This window comes from Cydia amplana, chromosome 2 (assembly GCF_948474715.1).
Source record: "Cydia amplana chromosome 2, ilCydAmpl1.1, whole genome shotgun sequence".
Taxonomy (NCBI): Eukaryota; Metazoa; Arthropoda; class Insecta; order Lepidoptera; family Tortricidae; genus Cydia; species Cydia amplana.
Window position 1 is genome coordinate 17,157,706 of NC_086070.1, and position 21,864 is coordinate 17,179,569.

A 21,864-nucleotide genomic window follows, 5' to 3' on the forward strand; every position below is an offset into this window, starting at 1 on the left:
TATTTTTGTTTGGAAATATGCTATTATACTCGGTTTCGTCCTCTATATTAGCATAAGAGACACATGTAGTATCGCGTAGCGCATGCCATTTCACACTATTTTGAGAATCATAAATTACTTTTTTTTTTTTTTTTTTGTAAGGTAGTTTGCCTACCAGCTCCCGTCTACCCGTACTTCATTCGCTTTTTAGTGCCCCGCCGTTTCACATCGTGCTCCCGTGTTAAAGTGATAAAATATCAGTGATTAACGTGTTAAAAGATGCCTAAACGTAAACGTGAAAAGGATAAAGATAGTTACGATTATCTTTTAAAGAAAATCAAACGGCTCGAGAAGAAATTACGATCACCAGATCGTGACAAACATCGTGACTCGTCGAACTCGCAGGATGAATCAGGTATGCGATAGGCAACCTTATTTGAATCGTATTAAGGTTTACGTAAATAACGTTGTTTAAACTTAATTGCTTATGAATAGCAGATTAAATTGATGTTTTTTTTTTTAAAAAACACACTTTAAACCTTAAACGTTTGAGTAAATAGTTATATTACCAGTTTACATGGTACCTTATACCTACCTACTTATGTTTGAGTTGCGGGCAGTACAATGGGACTGTTTCTTCTTGAACAAAGTAGATAATTACTTCACTCGTAAATATATAGACCAGGTACGGGTATATAAATGTAAACAACAAAGTTGACGGCTACGGACAGTACTTGCTATGCATTGGGACTGTTCTGCCGATAATTTAACTTGTCAATAAAAATACCTTGCAATTTTCTTTAGGCGTGTTTATTTACTATCACGTACAATGGTCGTAGTACACTAAAAAGTGTGGAATAACAGTTCGGGGGCAGTTCTTGTTAAACAAACTTGCGACTGCCACTTACACAGTTATTATACTACACCGTGGACATAAGGCTGTGTCTCCTTTTCAGACACGGACCTTTTAGACGCATGGGCGATTCCTGAGGATGATGCCTATCATGCGTCACCGGCACAGCAATACTCGGGGTCGGACCAGTCAGATACAGGCTCCGTAACCAATGAAGTTTCTCCGCCTGTGGCCGCAAGCTCGAAGCATGCCGCCGTTGTGCCTCCAGCAGACCCGCAGCCGGCTCCCGCCGCGCCAGCTAATCCTGCTGCATCAGCTGCTCCTGCCGCGCCGTCCCTGGATTCTCCAGCTACTCCCGCCATCGAGAACATTGACAAGCCGTTACCTGAAACAGAAGAAGAGTTAGATGCTGATTTGATGGAAATACTTGGTACTGATCCCAATGCTGTAAAACAATATGGAAAAGACATACAAAAGGACCTGTCTATTAGATTAGAACATTGCGCAACAAACGGGTTAACGAAGGAGTTGCGCAAAGAATTCAAAGAGAGATATTTGACACCCGATAACTGCAGATTGATAGATCCTCCAGAAATCAACGCGGAAGTCAAGGCCGCGGTATCGGATGTGGTAATTAAACGCGACAAAGCTATTGAAAATAAACAAAAACAACTTACCTCCGCTATAAGTTGCCTAAGTGAAGCTATAACGCTCCTTATGTCAAATAAGGAGAAAAATACACCTTTACTGAAACTTTTGATAGATTCAAGTAGAATCTTATGTGATTGTCAACATGCTGATACTATTACCAGACGGAATTTCTTATTGAACACCATGAAGAAGGAAATGAAGGATCAGCTTCAAAATACTAAAATTGACAAGTTTTTATTCAGTGAAAACTTAGCCGACACTTTGAAATCGGCAAAAGCCATTACTAAATCTGGAGCAGACCTTAAGATTCCGGCGCCTAAATCTCAGGCTAAAAAGCCTAATATACCCCATACAAATAAAAATTTAAACTGGAAGCCGGGCCCAGCTCGCAGGCAGCCGGGACCGTCACGAGCGAAGGAGCCTGCGACCTCGACACGTCATCGGCCCATGCACACCTCGAGGCCATCGCAGCATCAGCACTACAGGACGAGCCACAGACATCGTTAACAACGGTAATACCAGGAGGTAGATTAGCTAAATTTTATACTCAATGGCTAATGCTCACAGATGATCCTCTAGTACTGTCTTATATCAAGGGTTATAAAATTCCATTTTCTAAACCAGTTTCACAATTAGTACCACCAAGTACAAGAAACTACTCTAATCAAGAAAGAATACATATACTTGAATCTATCTCAGATTTACTGTCAATTGGAGCAATCTCACAATGTGAAGCGCAAGACGATCAGTTTTTGTCGCCAATTTTTCTTATACCCAAACCGAATGGAAAAATGCGATTTATTTTAAATCTTAAATCTTTGAACAAATTCATAGATACATCTCATTTTAAATTGGAGGATTTGCGCACTGCTTTAAAGTTAATTTCAAAGGACTATTATCTAAGTACATTAGATTTAAAGGATGCTTATTTCCTTATTAAAATACACAATAGTGACAGGAAATACCTCCGATTCCAATTTGAAAATAATATCTTTGAATTTAATGTCCTTCCGTTCGGGTTAAACACTGCTCCTTTTGTTTTCACAAAAGTTATGAAACCAGTAGTGAAGTTGCTAAGGTCATGTGGTTACTTATCTACCATATATCTAGATGACTTATTACTTATCGGCAAAGATTATAAGGAATGCCTCACAAATATAAAAAATACAAAAAAGCTTCTTACCTCTCTCGGCTTTGTTATAAATAAAGAAAAGAGCAATCTCACCCCTTCAAAGACTTGCAAGTTTTTGGGATATATAATAAATTCTAACAAATATGAAGTTACTCTGCCAAAAGAAAAAATATTAAAAATAAAAAATGAAATTAAAAAATTCTCAGCAATTAAACGATGCAAAATAAGAGATTTCGCAAGTTTTGTAGGTCTTCTTACATCTGCATGTCCAGCCGTCGAATACGGCTGGCTTTATACGAAACTTTTCGAAAGGTGCAAATATCTAAACTTAAAAGATCATGATAATTACGATATCTTCATGACTATCCCAAACAACTTACGCACTGACTTTGAATGGTGGAAAAATAAAATAGAAAATTCTAGTTGTAAAATCAAAGACGATTATTACGCGGTAGAAATTTTCTCTGACGCCTCAACCACTGGGTGGGGGGTAGCATGTGGAGACCAGAAGGCAAGCGGTCCATGGAATGCAGACGAACGCAAAAACCATATAAATCAGCTAGAAATTATGGCTGCATTTATTGGTCTCAAAATATTCTCACGAAACTTGTACAATAAACAAATTCTTCTTCGCATTGATAATACCACTGCTATCTCCTACATTAATCGAATGGGAGGTATTCAGTTCCCTCATTTGACAGAAATCACAAAGCAACTTTGGCAATATTGCGAAACTAAAAAACTATTTGTATTCGCCTCGTATATTCGCTCTGCGGATAATCTTATAGCGGATCAGGAGTCGAGGCGTTCGCATCCTGATATTGAGTGGGAACTTGCTAACTACGCATTTCAAAATATTGTAAATGAATTTGGCTGTCCGAATATCGATTTATTTGCTAGTCGAATTAATAATAAATGCCCGATTTATATGTCTTGGCACAGAGACCCCGACGCGTATGCGATAAATGCATTTACAGTATCCTGGTCTAACTTTTACTTCTATGCCTTTCCCCCATTCACTATGATCTTAAAATCATTAAGAAAAATCATTAACGATAAAGCTAGAGGTATAATGGTGGTTCCACAATGGCCCACGCAACCGTGGTATCCACTTTTCAAAAGTTTATTGGTGTCAAAACTTTTAGTACTGGAAGCAAATAATAATCTAATTTTGTCTGCTACTTCCAGCCGCCGGCAGGTGCGCTCACAGACTACCCTGGTGGCAGGAATATTATCCGCGAAGCGATGCTAAGAAGAGGTGTCCCACCATCTTCTACACATATCCTGTTGGATTCTTTATCTAATAATTCATACAAGCAGTATGAAGGGTGCTATAAAAAGTGGTTCGTTTATTGTATAGAGAATAAATTGAACATTTATGATGTATCAATTCCAGAAATCATACGATTTTTAACAATTTTGTTTACTAATGGTGCCCAATATGGAACATTAAATTCTTATAGATCTGCCCTCTCGTTGATTGCTAATGAAAAAATCTCAGATAACGATGATTTAAAACGATTTTTTAAAGGAGTATTTCGCTCTAGACCTCCACTTCCTAAATATAACGAAACCTGGGATCCATCAGTCGTGTTAGATTTTTTGGAAAAATGGTATCCCAATGAAGACTTATCTCTCGAGCAGATATCTAAAAAGTTAATAACACTTTTGGCTCTCATAACAGCTCATAGAGTACAAACGCTGGCTAATATTAAAACATGCAATATTGAAAATTGCTCAGATAAAATTAAAATTAAAATTCCAGACCTCATTAAAACTTCGCGAATTGGTTCTACACAACCATTACTGGTCTTGCCCTTTTTTAATGAGAAACCAGAGATTTGTCCGGCACGAACAATTAACTCATATTTACAAAAGACTAAAAATATTAGAAATCAAGCAGAATGTCTTTTTATAAGTTTTAAAAAGCCCCATAAACAAGTCGGTACGCAAACATTAAGTAGATGGGTTAAAAATATTTTAGCCTTAAGCGGAATTGATACGTCATCGTTCACTGCGCATAGTACCCGGCATGCCGCCTCTTCCGCTGCTCTGAGATCAGGTGTCAGCTTAGATAAAATACGCAAAACTGCGGGCTGGAGTTCTACCTCGCAAACATTTGCCAAATTTTATAATCGCCCTGTTATTGATCCAAATGATGATGATTGCTTTGGCTTAACAATCATGAAAAGTTAATTATATTTAAATGTCAACTAAATCTTAAAGATTATATTAAGTAGGTAATGTAGATTATCTCTTAGTCAATATATACCTACCAAAAATCAATGTATACATGTATACATCTACTTATAAAGTAAATCAATAAAAGATGATTTATGAGTACCTTAAGGTATTTCATTCCATTATTACTCATACTTTTACGATCATTGTCTCTAAAAGTCTACATGTGTCTCTTATGCTAATATAGAGGACGAAACCGAGTATAATTAGAGATTAAACGAACTTACCTGTAAGTGAAGTTCTATCCTAATTATGCGAAGGTTTCGTCCGAAGATATTAGCAACCCCCCCTCCGCATTGTGTAATAGCATACACCCCATTGATCGTAAAAATATGATAAACCTGCTGGTAGCTATACTCTCAAAGAAATGAAGTACGGGTAGACGGGAGCTGGTAGGCAAACTACCTTACAAAAAAAAAAAAAAAGTAATTTATGATTCTCAAAATAGTGTGAAATGGCATGCGCTACGCGATACTACATGTGTCTCTTATGCTAATATCTTCGGACGAAACCTTCGCATAATTAGGATAGAACTTCACTTACAGGTAAGTTCGTTTAATCTCTAATTATATGTTGACTAAACAACAGTTCTACATTGTGTTATACCATTTGTGAGAGAAAATACTGAAAACTCTTACACTTTCAAAGAACCTAGATGGGCGATGGGCGGGGCGTTCTGAGGCGCCAATGTATTCCAACGAGACATCATTTTTAATTTAGATAATCTGTGTAAAAATTCCTAAAGCTCTTGAATCGAATTATATTTATTGTAATATTTATTCAAGTGACTAAGCTGTTTTTTTGTTTCCTTATAACGCTGCAAGAACCTATAGATAGATTCGAGTTAACCAAGTTTGCGTATAAATCACGCGCACAGCGGACAGCTTCGGAAAAACTAAAACTTTTACAAACTTAGCGCTTTCGTAAACACAAAAAACAGGCTTCCATATTGACGCTCTGTTTAGTTAATATCTTTTTGATATTTAAATCTGTGAAAACTTGAGTGGCAATTTTTAACCACGACGAAAATATTCTTTATTAAGTTGTACTACCGTAAAATTAGGGTCAAAACTGACATTCAAACCTCGATAACATTTTATTTTTACATATGCAAACTGAATGGTGTATATAATAAGTGTTCCGGACGTTTGTATTTTAGTTTTTATTTTATTTTGGGTAGTTCCATTTCATAACTTTGACGATAAACAGGAAAACCACCCCGTAGTCCCTCGTATTTGGGGTGAGCTGGGTTTTCATACAAAGGTGATTTTGGAAGATTGTTGGATCGATTTTTTATTGTTATGAGCATTACTATAGCTCCATTTTAAATTGGAATACATTATTTTTGTAGCAGTAGCCTTAAAATCCCATCTCACCCCCCTTTCATCTCTTCTCTCCCCATTCATAACCCAACTCTCACCGCGAAACCTACTCACCCCATTTTACGGTATGTACTTAATAATCAAATTGTAAAACCGTAGACAGTAATCATGTGTAATTTTTATGAGGCCGACATCATCGCTCAGTGACGAAGGCCATTTATCTCTAAAAAATATAAATAAAAAAAATTACTTACTTTCAACCAAATGGAATTTATTTACACCAATAACCTTTGCCGTTTAATGGTTAATAGTATAGTGTGTGGCTAATTAATATTGGTATTTAGAGTTTTGTTAACATAACTTTATAAGTTTAGGACAACCTCATATTTATTTTCAGACTAACAATCTTGAATACCTGAGCACTCTATGTAATTTATACCCAGAAGAAACTAAGCTACCTACGAAAACTTTTTTCGCATTCCACTCGACCTGTTTCGATAGCAAAGAAACTTCAAACAACATTACGACTTCATCTCATTCTCAATGGATGCCGTACACAATATGCGAGTTAAATGAGTTTGTTCTTAGTTTATTTGTTAGGAAACAATCAGCGAAGTCGTATGAAGGCGGGTCATATGTCTCGGTTGAAACGGGTCGCGGCAGAAATAAGGAATACTAAGGGAATTTATAGGGGCCGCTGATCTGAGCAGATATATGACGCGGGTATATCTTGCTTGCTACGGTACTGAGACATCAACTTTGGTTGCTATGGAATAAATCCTAAAAATAGTAATTACCTATACAGTGTGTAAAGTTCAAACGGGCAATAAATTAAACGAATTTGTATCGCGCTCATTTAAAATACCGGATCTTTTTGTAAGCAAAATTATATCTGCATTCATTTCCTTATTCCTATCGTGGACCTATGCAAATTAATCTACCTTTAAATTATTTCCAACTTTAAACGAAATTTAACACAAATGAAAAATCTTGTTAGGTTGTAAAGAGAAAAGAACGTGCCTTTTTAGTTCAAGAATTGGAACGTTCCAATCTAAAATCAGTTACCTAATATTCGATTTAAAAAATGGTTCCATTTTTAAGATAATGCCGCGTTTACATTGGGCGAGCACGTATTGGACGCCAATCTAATCAACCTCTACGTCCGTAGTTCATAAGCGCCCAGCTTAATACAAAAATCTCTCCTAAATTGCTTAATTTTGATGAAATCTCGATAAGCGTTATTTAAGATATAATATACTAAACGAGATACGAGACTAACCTCAATGTAAAAAAGTGGCCAACTGTAAGTCGGACTCGCGCCATTAGGATTCCGTATATCATTTTTTTGTTCAAATTGAATTTGAGATTCTAGCGCCATTTCATTTACGAGTAATATGTCACACGACGACAAATTAGCTGTGCAATACGGAAAAGTTTTATGTAGGTATTATTCTTAAACCTTTTTTAAAAATGTATAGTTTTCAGTTTTTTCCCTGTATTTGTACTATTTGTAGCATAAGATGATATTACTTACCAAATTTCATAGTTTTAGGTAAAGGGGAAGGTTCCTATAAATTTTGATTCCCTTGAGAGAACGTATATTTCGAATAGGGTGATTGCTATAGTTATTGACTAGTATATAGTAATTGACCACTCCTTACAAACCCGAAAGAAACAAGAAACAAGACATTGAAACCGTATAATTAAGAGTGGCCAATTACTATATTACTGGCGAATAACTCTTTTTTACGTTAACTTAGAAGTTTAATTTTTTCACAGCTTCCAGGGACTATACAGTAGACCTGAGTATTATATATGGTTTTAATTTCAGCTTGATACCTGCTCGCGTTCCCGAACTCTTGACAGAAAGACGGACGGACGAACAACAAAGTGATCCTATAAGGGTTTTTACCTTTTGTGGTACGGAACCCTAAAAAACGATGAATAGCTTATTTGCGAAGTTTGTTTTAAATAACACAAACATTTAGATGCATTATATACTTAAGTATGTGTTTAAGATAATGCCAAGTGTAACCATTTCTAGTAACCCAAGCAAATTAGAAAAACCTGCGGAAATAATTCGTGTAGTTTTGAAAATTGGTACAGACCTTGTGGTGTCCAGATAAACATACTAAAAGTCCTTGAGGGTATGGAGTGTGCTGAGGGTGTGTGTGGGGGGGGGGGGAGGGTTGAAGGTTTTTTTCACATTTTTGCTCATATCTCGAATATCTGTACGAATAGCATTATAAATAATTACTTCGGACAAAAGTTTTAACATAATATTTCCTACAAATTTGTTTATGTTTATGGACACCACAAGGTATACCTGTACTAATTTTCAAAACTACACGAATTATTTCCGCAGATTGCCCAAATTCAGCTTAATTTGACGCGACTATAGTTCAGTTGTAATCGGTGACCGCTTTTACCTTGTAACCAGCTACAATTTCGCTGGACAACCTCCAAGTGCTTACTGTATGCTGCCTCGAGTTTAACGTATATAAAATAGTTGTATACACGCCTGATTGCGACTGCTATCGCTAACATAGTAATACAATTATGGGATTTCAGTTGTGGTCAGTCGCATGGTTATATTTGTAGAAACGTTCTATTGGATTTGTCTTTTTATGACGTGCATTATTTGAGGAGGTCAACAGGAGGGGGAGGGGCATATATTTAGTTAGAAATTTTGTGTTTTCTAGGGGGGGAGGGAGGGCAGATTTCCCCCCCTGGCGACGCCCATGTGTCTAACGTTATTCAGTTGTCCTGCATTTCGGTCGTACTCGTCCTTACATGTATTGGCGCGGAACATCAGAATGGTACGTTGTGTACGTTCAAATAGACCTATAGATGACAATACCTTTCATGGTGTATTATACACGGGGGACTTTGGAATACGGAAGCCGAATCCGATATACACTGCGCATATTGCCAGGACTATATATCCAATACACGCATAAGAGACAAATGTGCCGACGGAGTAAACAAGTATGCCTTCCAGCGCATGCGCAACGCGGGTCATTGTTACTAATTGTCCTTCCGATTGTCGGTGACCTGGGGCCCGTTTCTCAAAAGCTTGTAACTTGTAATACAAATGGAAGTCCCTTTCTAACAAAAGCTGTCAAAAAGTGACATCCGCTTGTATTACAAGTTACAAGCTTTTGAGAAACGGGCCCCTGCCATAGTAAAAATAAATATGAATGCTACATAATAACTTGGACTGGAGTAGAGGTATACCAAACTAAGTGTAAATTTTGTCGATTAGTGTAATCTTTTTTCAGTTAACTTTTTGATCAAGTGTGAGTGTCCTTAAAGTGTTTTTAGTGCGGGGGGTCCCGATGGTCACCTTTGAGAGCGTTTGCCAAGCAAAAAAATACTGACAGATTTCGCTTGTTTGTGTCTAAATGTAAATTTCCAACTACTGCCAAAACTCCATCTAGTCTATTATTTCGGTATAAGATGGGTAAAATCAGCCCCCCTTTTTCGCCCCGGAAGTGGCCTTCTTTTTCGTAGTTTCGGCTAGTTTCGCCGTGCCGTGGCAGACTATCAAATTCGCAACACTTTTGTGGGAAACCATTATGCATTTCATCGCGGTATCAAGTTGGTTCGGCTCGTCTACCATATATTTACGACTGAAACATATTTGTGAAGTATTTATGTAATTAAAAAACGCCATTTGTATATTATAATGGAGGTCCTAAGTTAGTTTACGTTTGGTCGGGATGCATGGAGCTTGATGTACAGTCAACAAAATTATACTAAACAACAAAGCTTAGCATCCCTGCAAGGAACCCTAATTATTAAAAGTTAACTTCATTTTTTTTCTTCTTTTTCAACAATATACATGGTAAATATCCCGTGTTTTCATAGTTATAATGAAAATTACGTTTATAAGAATAATAGGCACCCATCCTAAAAATTATTAGTAGGTATGTAGGTAAATATTGTTATTTTGTCGATTCCGCTTATGCTATAATATTTCTCCTCAGGTACCCGCGACGTATCGCGCTTCCATCAGCGCGACGGTAATCTCGAGTCCGCGCGACAAACGTCGTCAAAGCACTCTTTGTCCCAAGCAAAGAAGCGACGCTACAGCTCCGGCCAAGCACAACGTTGTCTAAAATGCATTTTTTCTTAACAGAACACACTTTATGTAACTATCATTATGCTACTATTATGATATGTTATATGTATTATTCCTTAGAAATAGAAATTATTATTTGCCAGAATACGTTACAATTACATTCGCGTGACCGCAATAAAGAAGTTCTTACAAACCCATTCAATTTCAATTTACTTTCATTATGTCAAGTTTTCATTAGAAAAATTGATGGTATTTAATTTAATGTATCACTGCTCCACCACGCATAGCATAGCAAGTTATAGGATTTCGTAAATTTAGAAAATAGTTTAGGTACATATAGTTGTAGTATTATAATATCAATATAATAATATCAAATATTATATGTTGGTAATTAATAATAATCAATCAGATTTATATAATATGTTTTCCCATTTCTTTTAATAACTTTATTTTCTTTTCCTTTTGTAAGAATTTGATATGTTTTCTGAAAGAGCTACGATTTTGTATGATTCCATGTACATATGTATATTTTCTAAATCAAATTTCTATTACACCTTATGTGTATAATTGCATGAATTCTATAGTAATTTAAATTGTATTTTTTCCCTTATTTTCTCGTAATGCATGTTAATTATAAGATGTAATTATTTTTGAAAAGATGTGTCCCGCCGAGTTTGTTGCCGGTCCCATATTGGGATACCCTCCTCCAATTGAGGGGGGATTTAAATCTTCTCGGGGCAGAGGTGTAGGGTTGGAGCCGGTCTACCTAGCTTTATTTGACGTTCATAAGCGCATTGTAATTATGCCTACTTGAATAAACTATCTTTTATCTTTATCTTTATCTTTATATTATGTACAAAAATTAACATTATTCCTAAGTTATACTAACAATTATGGATGCAAATCTGAAATAAATATTTTCAATTTCAATAGCAAAAGTTGGAATTTAGAATATATAGCGTTATAAAATACGGTAAACAATAAGGATGATGACACATGTCGAATTTTATAACAAAACTCGCCAAATAGATAGCAAACTACTTTAGCAATTTATCGCAATAAATATTGTTAATTGGTCAAACCAATTTGTCAGTCAGGAGAACTATACTCATCCTTTTCTTTTGGATGCTAGTACTAGTATAAGACAAAAATAGTATGATTCTCTCTGTCTATGTTTGAAATGAGACAGTCCTTTGATAAACTATATTAAAATAATAAATGGAAATGATAAAAAATACAGGACTCGAAAGTATCCAAATTTTAATTTTTTTAACTTTCATAAAGGTATGTAAAAACCGGGCAAGTGCGAGTCCGACTCGCGCACGGAGGGTTCCACACCATCAACAAAAAATAGAGCAAAACAAGCAAAAAAAACAAGCAAAAAAGGTCACCCATCCAAGTACTGACCCCGACCGACGTTGCTTAACTTCGGTCAAAAATCACGTTTGTTGTATGGGAGCCCCACTTAAATCTTTATTTTATTCTGTTTTTAGTATTTTTTTTTATAGCGGCAACAGAAATACATCATCTGTGAAAATTTCAACTGTCTAGCTATCACGGTTCGTGAGATACAGCCTGGTGACAAACGGACGGACGGACGGACGAACGGACGGACAGCGGAGTCTTAGTAATAGGGTCCCGTTTTTACCCTTTGGGTACGGAACCCTAAAAAGTAATGGTACATTTTATCAAAAAATGATTACGAAATGCATTTTATCTGTCCTCAACTGTAACCGGATACTTTGATGTAGGTTGTGGCGGACACAAAAAGCGCTTGCAGCGAGAAATCTCATGGAAATTGGTTTTGGAATGAAAGAGCTAAGCTGTTTAAATGTCTCGAATAAAAATTGAGGTGGATAAACTCAAATTCAATTTATTCCTCGCCACACCAAAAAATATTGCAACCAGACTGAGCTAAACTAAACCGGCATACAAAAGATTAACTAGGTCGATGATAGTCTTTCTACTTTGAATTGATTTTAGGGCGAAGCTTCAATTTTACATAATATAACAGAGTTAATTCAAAGATATATTATTATGAGTTATCAAATGACATCAACGTAATTTATACCAAAAACCAGTATAAAGACTGTTTTGTAGAAAAAAAAAATATCTTTTTTTTTTAAATACCACATCGATGGCAAACAAGCATACGGGCCGCCTGATGGTAAGCACCCACCGTAGCCTATGGACGCCTGCAACTCCAGCGGTGTTACATGCGCGAAAATCTGTGAAAATATTATTATATTTTCACAGATTTTCGCGTAAAATATTATTATATTTTCACAGATTTTCGCGCATGTAACACCTCTGGAGTTGCAGGCGTCCATAGGCTACGGTGGGTGCTTACCATCAGGCGGCCCGTATGCTTGTTTGCCATCGATGTGGTATTTAAAAAAAAAAGATATTTTTTTTTTCTACAACAAAAATCACGTTTGTTGTATGGGAGCCCCACTTAAATCTTTATTTTATTCTGTTTTTAGTATTTTTTTTATAGCGGCAACAGAAATACATCATCTGTGAAAATTTCAACTGTCTAGCTATCACGGTTCGTGAGATACAGCCTGGTGACAAACGGACGGACGGACGGACGAACGGACGGACAGCGGAGTCTTAGTAATAGGGTCCCGTTTTTACCCTTTGGGTACGGAACCCTAAAAAGTAATGGTACATTTTATCAAAAAATGATTACGAAATGCATTTTATCTGTCCTCAACTGTAACCGGATACTTTGATGTAGGTTGTGGCGGACACAAAAAGCGCTTGCAGCGAGAAATCTCATGGAAATTGGTTTTGGAATGAAAGAGCTAAGCTGTTTAAATGTCTCGAATAAAAATTGAGGTGGATAAACTCAAATTCAATTTATTCCTCGCCACACCAAAAAATATTGCAACCAGACTGAGCTAAACTAAACCGGCATACAAAAGATTAACTAGGTCGATGATAGTCTTTCTACTTTGAATTGATTTTAGGGCGAAGCTTCAATTTTACATAATATAACAGAGTTAATTCAAAGATATATTATTATGAGTTATCAAATGACATCAACGTAATTTATACCAAAAACCAGTATAAAGACTGTTTTGTAGAAAAAAAAAATATCTTTTTTTTTTAAATACCACATCGATGGCAAACAAGCATACGGGCCGCCTGATGGTAAGCACCCACCGTAGCCTATGGACGCCTGCAACTCCAGAGGTGTTACATGCGCGAAAATCTGTGAAAATATTATTATATTTTCACAGATTTTCGCGTAAAATATTATTATATTTTCACAGATTTTCGCGCATGTAACACCACTGGAGTTGCAGGCGTCCATAGGCTACGGTGGGTGCTTACCATCAGGCGGCCCGTATGCTTGTTTGCCATCGATGTGGTATTTAAAAAAAAAAGATATATTTTTTTTCTACAAAACAGTCTTTATACTGGTTTTTGGTATAAATTACGTTGATGTCATTTGATAACATAATAATTATTATGCAATAATAATTGCATAATAATTAGGTACATCATCGATATCGATTTTATAATTACAATAAAAATTCGAATAACTCTGGAAAACAAACCGATTTGATTTGATATCTATTCTAATACCAGTCGATATGACGTTTTGTTCAAAATGAAGATTGCAAACAATTTTTACAAATCTCGCATGTTACTCGATACCTATCGAACGACATGGCACTCTTCCCCCGACTCTCAGTGTCACACTAGTGTCTCAGAACTACGGTTGCGTGACATGCGTGAATGAAGTTTTAATTTCCCGCAATTTAACGTTCAGTTTATATTCTAATTATTTTTTATAAAATGTGTTTGTTTTCTTGCTTATAAACGAACTATGGCAAAATTTTCGTATAAAATGAACGATCAAGATATTTCACAGACGCCACTCATATCTGCTAGTGTAACGATGCCCCAATGCTGGTAGTAACGTGCGGTTCATGAACACATAATAGAGAGCTCATAGGTAATAATTATGCGTGAAGATAAAACAGTGTATGTAACTGTACAGCGAGCTATAAAAGTGCATAATACCTACTCACTTGTTCGTTTCATAAACTCACACTTGCTTTTGAGAATACGTACTCGTAACTATCATATAAACTTAAATTTTAAACTTAGTCTATCTTACTATTTTTTACTTGTAGTAAAACATATTACGAATAAAAAGTAGCTTTGTAAATAAAAATTGTATTAGTAGGTGTTGAAACAAGTTGCTACGTTACCAAGCCATTTATTCACATATATGTATACAGTTTCTTTTATAGGCTCTAAGTAATACTACTGTTATCCAGTTTACGTTAGGAACAGTGACATCTTTGGGTTGATTTGGACATTAAACTAAACCTAGTCCATATCGGCTTGAACAGTAGGACTTGTTAAGTTATTAGGGGTCGGACAAAAAGTGCGGATGACGTCAAACCACTTATAGGATGATTTCAAATAGTATTTTTGATTTTCATAAACAATTATCACTTATCATTTATCAACCTCTTTATTAAACGATATCGCCACTTGAAATGAGTAAGTACGTTTTTGACTGACACATTGTCAATCAGATGAACAATAAATTGACTTCGTTATTGTTTAGCTATTGTATCTTCACGATTATATTTAGCTAAAATTTATATTTACTAATGTATAAGAAAACGCTCTAAAATGTCATCTTTACTCGAATATTGTGGCAAGTTTCGTGAAATTTATTTTATTCACTACATCACCCTACCACCTGTATTATTAATTCCATAGATTTATTTACGATTATTTTGTTACTTCATTAATACTACTTTGTTACTACATGTCACACGGTAGTTTAAATACAAACTCAAACATCATCCTGTGTGCAAGATTACGTCATCCGCACTTTTTGTCCGACCCCTGGATTACTGACATGTTAGTTAGTCCCGGTATCTAGATAACGATTTATCTATAGAAAATCTGCGTACTTTAGTCAGGATGAAGATACATAATGTGAAATTTAATTTACTTGTTAGATACTTGTATTATAAATAAGTTTCTCACATTAGGCCCCAGTCATGCTTTCGTGGAATTTGGAAGTAAAATGTATTCCACGACTTACATTAAACTAAACTTATTTTCCCATAAAGCACCCAAACAATAGAATTTAAATTGTTGGGCATTTCAGTAACTAAAGCAGGTGGGATTAGGATGGCGTAAGTACGGACCCTGCTTAACCCTTCTGCAGAGTTCCGAGTTAACGAAGTTTATTTTTATTCGCTATACATAGTTAGAGTTGTATCGTAGAAGGAAACATGTGAATCGATTTTTAAAATTTAATAGAGATATTCATATTATTCACGGCGCACAAATATTTTAAAATGAATGGGGTGTAGTTTCAAAGTGCGATTTTTAGGTGTCACACATGCGTTTTCTTACTAAACTGGTAACAATAATATTTCACACTATTATTATATTCACACATATAAATACAGCGAGGCATAGTTAAATTAAAACACTGATTTTTATCAGATGCTAGAAATAGTACATTGTCCAACAAGGGGACTAAGTGAAATATTGTAAACGAGAATACCTAACATAGATTCACTCCAGTTGCAAGCGTTTGCAATATACTTACCCCCGGAGTTACAAACAATGTTTTAGTGTCCATGAATGTACTAACTAACATAAGGATTCACCCAAAGATATATGAAGCTTAAAAATATATAGGACGGTACCGATGTTTCATTGTTTAACAAAAGAAACAGTTTTAGCCAGTTTTGTTGTATCCCAGCACTGTCATAACATTTTTGATAACAAACCACTCCCATAAAATGCCCTACCTACCTGTAACATCCTATTGACAAACTTTTGTTTCAACCCCGATGATAAAATGAATTGTATAAAGTTTCCTTTCAAGGGCCAAATACGGAATCTGTTGGAGCAAAATACTAAAAGGGTTTCTTTAAAGCCTGTAATCTCGTTTCTCAGTTGGAATTACGGGCGTAATTAAATAAATCAAGCGATTACGGCGGTCCATCGTTCCGTCTTGTAATTTTGTAATCTTTAATGTCTTGGATCTGCTGAATTAATGAAGTATGCTAATAGATCGGAGGTTAAAGGTAATTCGAATTTAAAGAAATCTTTTGTTATTTTTGCTATTCTTGTTTATATTTAAGCCAAGCTGGAAATCGTTTGAATACATCAATTTGGTCCTAAATGCGTGTAATCCGAGTTTGCGCAATTTTAGGACGTGTGCATAAATGTAATTCGTCAAAACTGTTTAAAAAAAAAAATACACGACTATAAAGAGATAAAATAACATTAACTAGAAATATAGCATACATTTTAGATTTTTTATAGATAAATAAAACCAGGAATGTACAAGCTGGTCTATGAATGTGGATCATATGTCGCGCTCAATGTTGATGACAATGCAAATTACATGCTAACATAGAGCTGAGGGCCTACTGCGAACCACGTTCGACGTGTTGCCTTCCTGTCACACTTACGTACAAATTTACAAGTGCGACAGAGAGACAACACATCGAACGTGGTTCGCGGTAGGCCCTCTGGTCTGATGATGCAGTCGGTCGGTCGCTCAAGAAACTTCTCGAGGCAAAACCGCAAAAGAGCAAAAAAATTCGTTTGCCTTGTCACAAATAACAACCGAAGCATTATTTAAAATAAAACCTCGTTGAATTTGAAATTACTGAAATAATCAAGTTTTAACCGTGTATTCCCATTTGTCCGCGCCTCACGTGTAAGGGTCTATTTTATTATATATAATGTCGATTTTGATAGTTGTTATAGTGGACTTCGTGATAGTGATGTAAGTATAACTATAATGGTTGCGTTATAATATACCTATCAGTTAAAAATTAAAATTAGACGTGGGGCGGGGCCAAATGGAAATACACCATTCAAACTGATTTTCCAATGCATCACTGTCACTTGTATGGTTGTCATGCGTGGGGCAGAGGTTAGTAATAAAAGTGTGTAACGAAGAAAATTACCCGGTTTTAAGCTGCCGTAAGATACCTCTAACTAGTCTAACTTATCCTGGATAACACTGAATGTACGATACGTAGTTATGTTAACATACAGATTAACGAGTATTTAAGGTACGCTTTAGAATAATATTGTTGCCAACTGTATACTAGAAAAAGGGAATATACAAGTTAAACAGTAAAGGTATCTACAGTACAAGTTAAAAGCATGATGAAAAATGGCTAGTGCATTTAGTTAACACTATCAGTTAAGACGTGAAACGATTCGGGGGCATACATATTCAAAATCAACTTTTTAATCAACAATCTGCATCCCGCTCGTTTAGAGCAGTTATACATTTGTACCCGGTAAATTTTAAGGCCAAAACTACATGTTGTAAACATGTAAAATTAAAGTTCATGTCACTATTTTCACGGCTTAATGGAAATTTTGTCATTATCAATAGTACCTACTTACATCAGACTAACTGCAACTTATAAAGAGTCAGCTTTCAGGGCACTCAAAAACGATTTAAACTACTTACAGTATTTTACCCGTTTTGTTATGATAGATTTCTAATTTTCTCCTCACAACCCTATAATACGTTATAAAACTCAACATGTTAAATGTTAAGTAAGTGAAAGTTCACCACGTTGTCGGAGAAAATCTGAAACCCTCAACAATCCTCAATCGGAAACACTCATTGTCATTATTATTTTAGTACGAACTACGAAGACGTCAAAAAATTTCGGTTCAACAAAATCTTTGTCGATTTGATTATACCAATACTGTATTAAAGAGTACTGTAGCCTTAAACGGCATCTCCCGTTTGGATAACCCTGGCTGGGCTCCAAATAATTACGCGGCCCGCTATGCGGTTGCACCATCTTCTGAAATCGTCTGTGACTCCGTTTGAGAATCTTATTGTTTCCACTTAAATTCAACGCGTATTTAACTAGAAGCATATGTAGAAAACACCGGCCAAGAGTATGTCGGGCCATGCTCCGTAGAAAGTCCCTATGCTAAAACTAGGAGTAATTCTTTGTAATATCGTCAAACTAACTCCAAAAACCTTGTCCTTTAGATCCACATTACACCTTGGTTGAATCTCGTCCTACTGTTAAGAAGAATATTCTTATCTTATACTCACGTTAATCACTTGTAACTCGAGAACGGATGAAGTTTAGTACCATCGCCCACACTGTTAACTGTACTTCGGTGGACCTTATGACTTTTGTAATAAGGTTCACAGATGTACAGTTAGGAGTGTTGCTGTTTTTACCGTGTGATATTATTTTAAATTCATTATTCATAAATTGATGGCCACTTAACCTAGTTGGACTTGACTCCTCACGAAGCAACTGGTGTGTAATAGGTACCTACATTATAATTATAAGCAAACATTGCAGTGTCTATATGTACATACTTACATAAATATGTCTGTATGTATTATATTAATAAATATACTAATACATATGTCGAATTTATTTGTGAGATAAGCACGGATAGGTAATTTATTTATTTTAAACTTTATTGCACATGAAAAAATATGGAATGCTCTACCTAATTATTCTCTAATTTACTCTTGAAGAAAATAATTATGTTGTTTTCTCCGAATGTCTTTGTACCTACATAAAATAATCCTACACGCAATATACATATCCCATGAGGATATTATATTGAAATGGCATTTTCCAAAAAGTTTATATTTCGCAGCTAAGGTTATCTACGATGCTATAAATCATTATATTAACAAAGTAACCACAAAGTAAAACGGGGGGATAGATGAGGAGGCCATTCGAGTTGGCAAGCAGCCAGCGAATCATCAAAATATTTACGTTGCAAAGATTACAGCCTCCGATTAGGATCTCGAAACCGATGAGAATAGGGTGAAAATGATGACGATGGGTAGAGGTTACATATATAGAATTTATACTTTACTGAAATGCTTATACTTCAACCAAAAATCAAATCTAAAAACAAGCAACAACGGTAGATAGAAGTGAAAACTCACCTGACTATGTTACCGACGCCCGGTAACACGATACATACGAAAGCGGAGGTATTCTATTTATTTATTATATATTATTATCATTCTCAAATAAGATCACACTATTTCATTGACATGTTTATTTACATACTGCCATGATAACGTCAAATTATTTGAACATAGGTAGTCTTGAAAAGGAGTCCGCAACATAAATGTCAAATAACATTGAGTTTTTCTTTATTGATTTAAATGCCATCTAAATTATGAGTGGCCATCTAAACCTTTCGCCCCTTACGGTCACGTGATCGCCTTACGCCCCTTACGATCACGCGATGGCCTTAGGCTGTCTCGAGTTTATAATTTTTTCCCCACCTCAAAAAGTGCCCAGCGCCGCTAAAGAAGTTTTCACTTTAATAAAATTCGGTTTACTACATAAAATACAAGTCAGAGGTTACAAGGAGAAGATCAATCTCGATTGATCTCCTTCGTAAACATCTATTGAATAACTTGTAGAAGAAGCAAAATATTATGGTACATGTATACATAATATTAGGTTCCTTTTGCTATTTACATTCAACGATACCTGGCATTGACCTCCATCGTCGTGTTTGTTTATTAATATAAAAAAAAATATTAATCTTTTTTAGGGTTTCGTATCCCGATCGCAGCGGGATCTATCACAAGAACCGATATAGGTAGGTAGTAGGTAGTAAGTTGAATATTTTTTAAGGACGCATAATTTAAATAACACCTATATTTTTCAGTTTGGCAATCATTTTTCATTTACCTTAATTTACCTGCTGAGGATTTATCCTAATTTATCGGCAGTACATAGTATTTTTTAGGGTTCCGTACCCAAAGGGTAAAAACGGGACCCTATTACTAAGACTCCGCTGTCCGTCCGTCCGTCCGTCCCTCCGTCCGTCCGTCCGTCCGTCTATCACCAGGCTGTATCTCACGAACCGTGATAGCTAGACAGTTGAAATTTTCACAGATGATGTATTTCTGTTGCCGCTATAACAACAAATACTAAAAACAGAATAAAATAAAGATTTAAGTGGGGCTCCCATACAACAAACGTGATTTTTGACCGAAGTTAAGCAACGTCGGGCGGGGTCAGTACTTGGATGGGTGACCGTTTTTTTGCTTGTTTTGCTCTATTTTTTGTTGATGGTGCGGAACCCTCCGTGCGCGAGTCCGACTCGCACTTGGCCGGTTTTTTTTTTAAACAAATATCAAAAAATCTAGCCCTATTCAGACAAGAAACGATTAATTGTATACCTACCTACTGTTTGTCATATTAGAAAATAGCTTCAGGAATAGCACGAAACGGAGACAGTAAACCGAAAAACTAGAGTAAATATTTACTTCTGTTTTTATTTCTGCCGGACATCCACTGCTCACTTGTTTATCTTTTTTGTATCACAGATATTCTCGTTGCTGCATCAGTGATTTTTGCGCCGTAAGTTTACCGGTGCTTCGTTTTCCTAGTGACGTTTAAGCGAACTTTTTTAATATACAGGGTGCTTCCTGTAACAGGAGCAATAAATTAAACTGTAGGCTGTACTCCTCAAACTGATCAACATTAGTTCAGCAACTTTTGAAAATAACTCATGTTTTGATTTTTATTACACTTTAAAGTTTATTCTAAGACGCTATGTATTGCAAATTTTGTTATGTTTAAAACGTGACAAGCAACGTCAAACACACTGATGTCAGCGTACATTGAAGGCAATATTTATTTTGTATGAAAAAGAGGAAGTCTAAAGGATTCATAATTTTTAAAAGTTGCTGAACAAATGTTGGTCAGTTTGAGGAGTACAGCGTTTAGTTTAATTTATTGCTCCTGTTACAGGAAGCACCCTGTATATCATCAAGTGTGTAAGAGCATGGTTTAGCTTTTGTTTCTCTCTTTCCAGCTTTTATAGGTGTACTGTTGATTGAAAGTTAGCGAAATACACCGTATTTTACTGAAAAAAAAATCCAAAATGACCTTAATATAAATTATTCGGAATTCACTCGATGCCCCGAAACTAGTGATTCTAATGTGTTGTCCAAATGTATTTGTTTATGTTTGAGTGCAATGCGCGTAATATGCACTACTGTAAAATAAGCTATGTACATCAATGTTATCATTGCGATCCCGTGCCCTTGCAGAGTCCATATTATGTTAAATACTTATATTCGCAACAATAAATGCTTTACTTATATTTCTTCTAATTCATATGAACTATGTATTGTTTTTATGTAAGTACCTGCCTATTATATACCTCCATGTATATTTTATGATGAACAAAACTTGAGCCCTCCGTCATAAGGCCTCTCGAGTGAAAGATCTGATCCCACAATAGGTGCCATGTCCTGCATATTAACCGTCAATGTGAAACGGGTCTGACGGAATTACTCGTCGAAACTATGTGATGAATACGAATTAACTCAATCACTTTGATAATTTGAATCCTATTGACATGCAAATTAGGTCCAATTTGAGATGGGCTAAGACTTGATGCGTGTGTCATGACGTTTCTGATCAAAGATCTGTAGGATTATTGCAAATTACGACGTCAGAATGAATTACGGTGTATTGAATATTAATGGCTTTGTTTGTCAGTGTAAAAATGTTAGGGTTCCGTTCCAAAAAGGTGAAAAGGAACCCAAATTGCA

General features: G+C 35.7%; 1 protein-coding gene across 1 annotated transcript; it reads left to right on the forward strand.

Annotated features, from left to right (window-relative positions):
• The first annotated feature begins 258 nt into the window (after positions 1-258).
• LOC134656489 (uncharacterized) lies at positions 259-2,643 on the forward strand. The gene is made up of 2 exons (XM_063512051.1): positions 259-394; positions 918-2,643. Exons 1-2 carry the CDS (start codon positions 259-261, stop codon positions 1,988-1,990), a joined length of 1,209 nt encoding a protein of 402 aa, XP_063368121.1. The 3' UTR covers positions 1,991-2,643.
• The last annotated feature ends 19,221 nt before the right edge of the window (positions 2,644-21,864 follow it).

Coding starts and splice junctions, on each gene's coding strand:
- LOC134656489 (XM_063512051.1), top strand. CDS start 259: ATGCCTAAACGTAAACGTGAAAAGGATAAAGATAGTTACGATTATCTT. Junction 395..917: donor GAACTCGCAGGATGAATCAG/GTATGCGATAGG, acceptor CGTGGACATAAG/GCTGTGTCTCCTTTTCAGAC.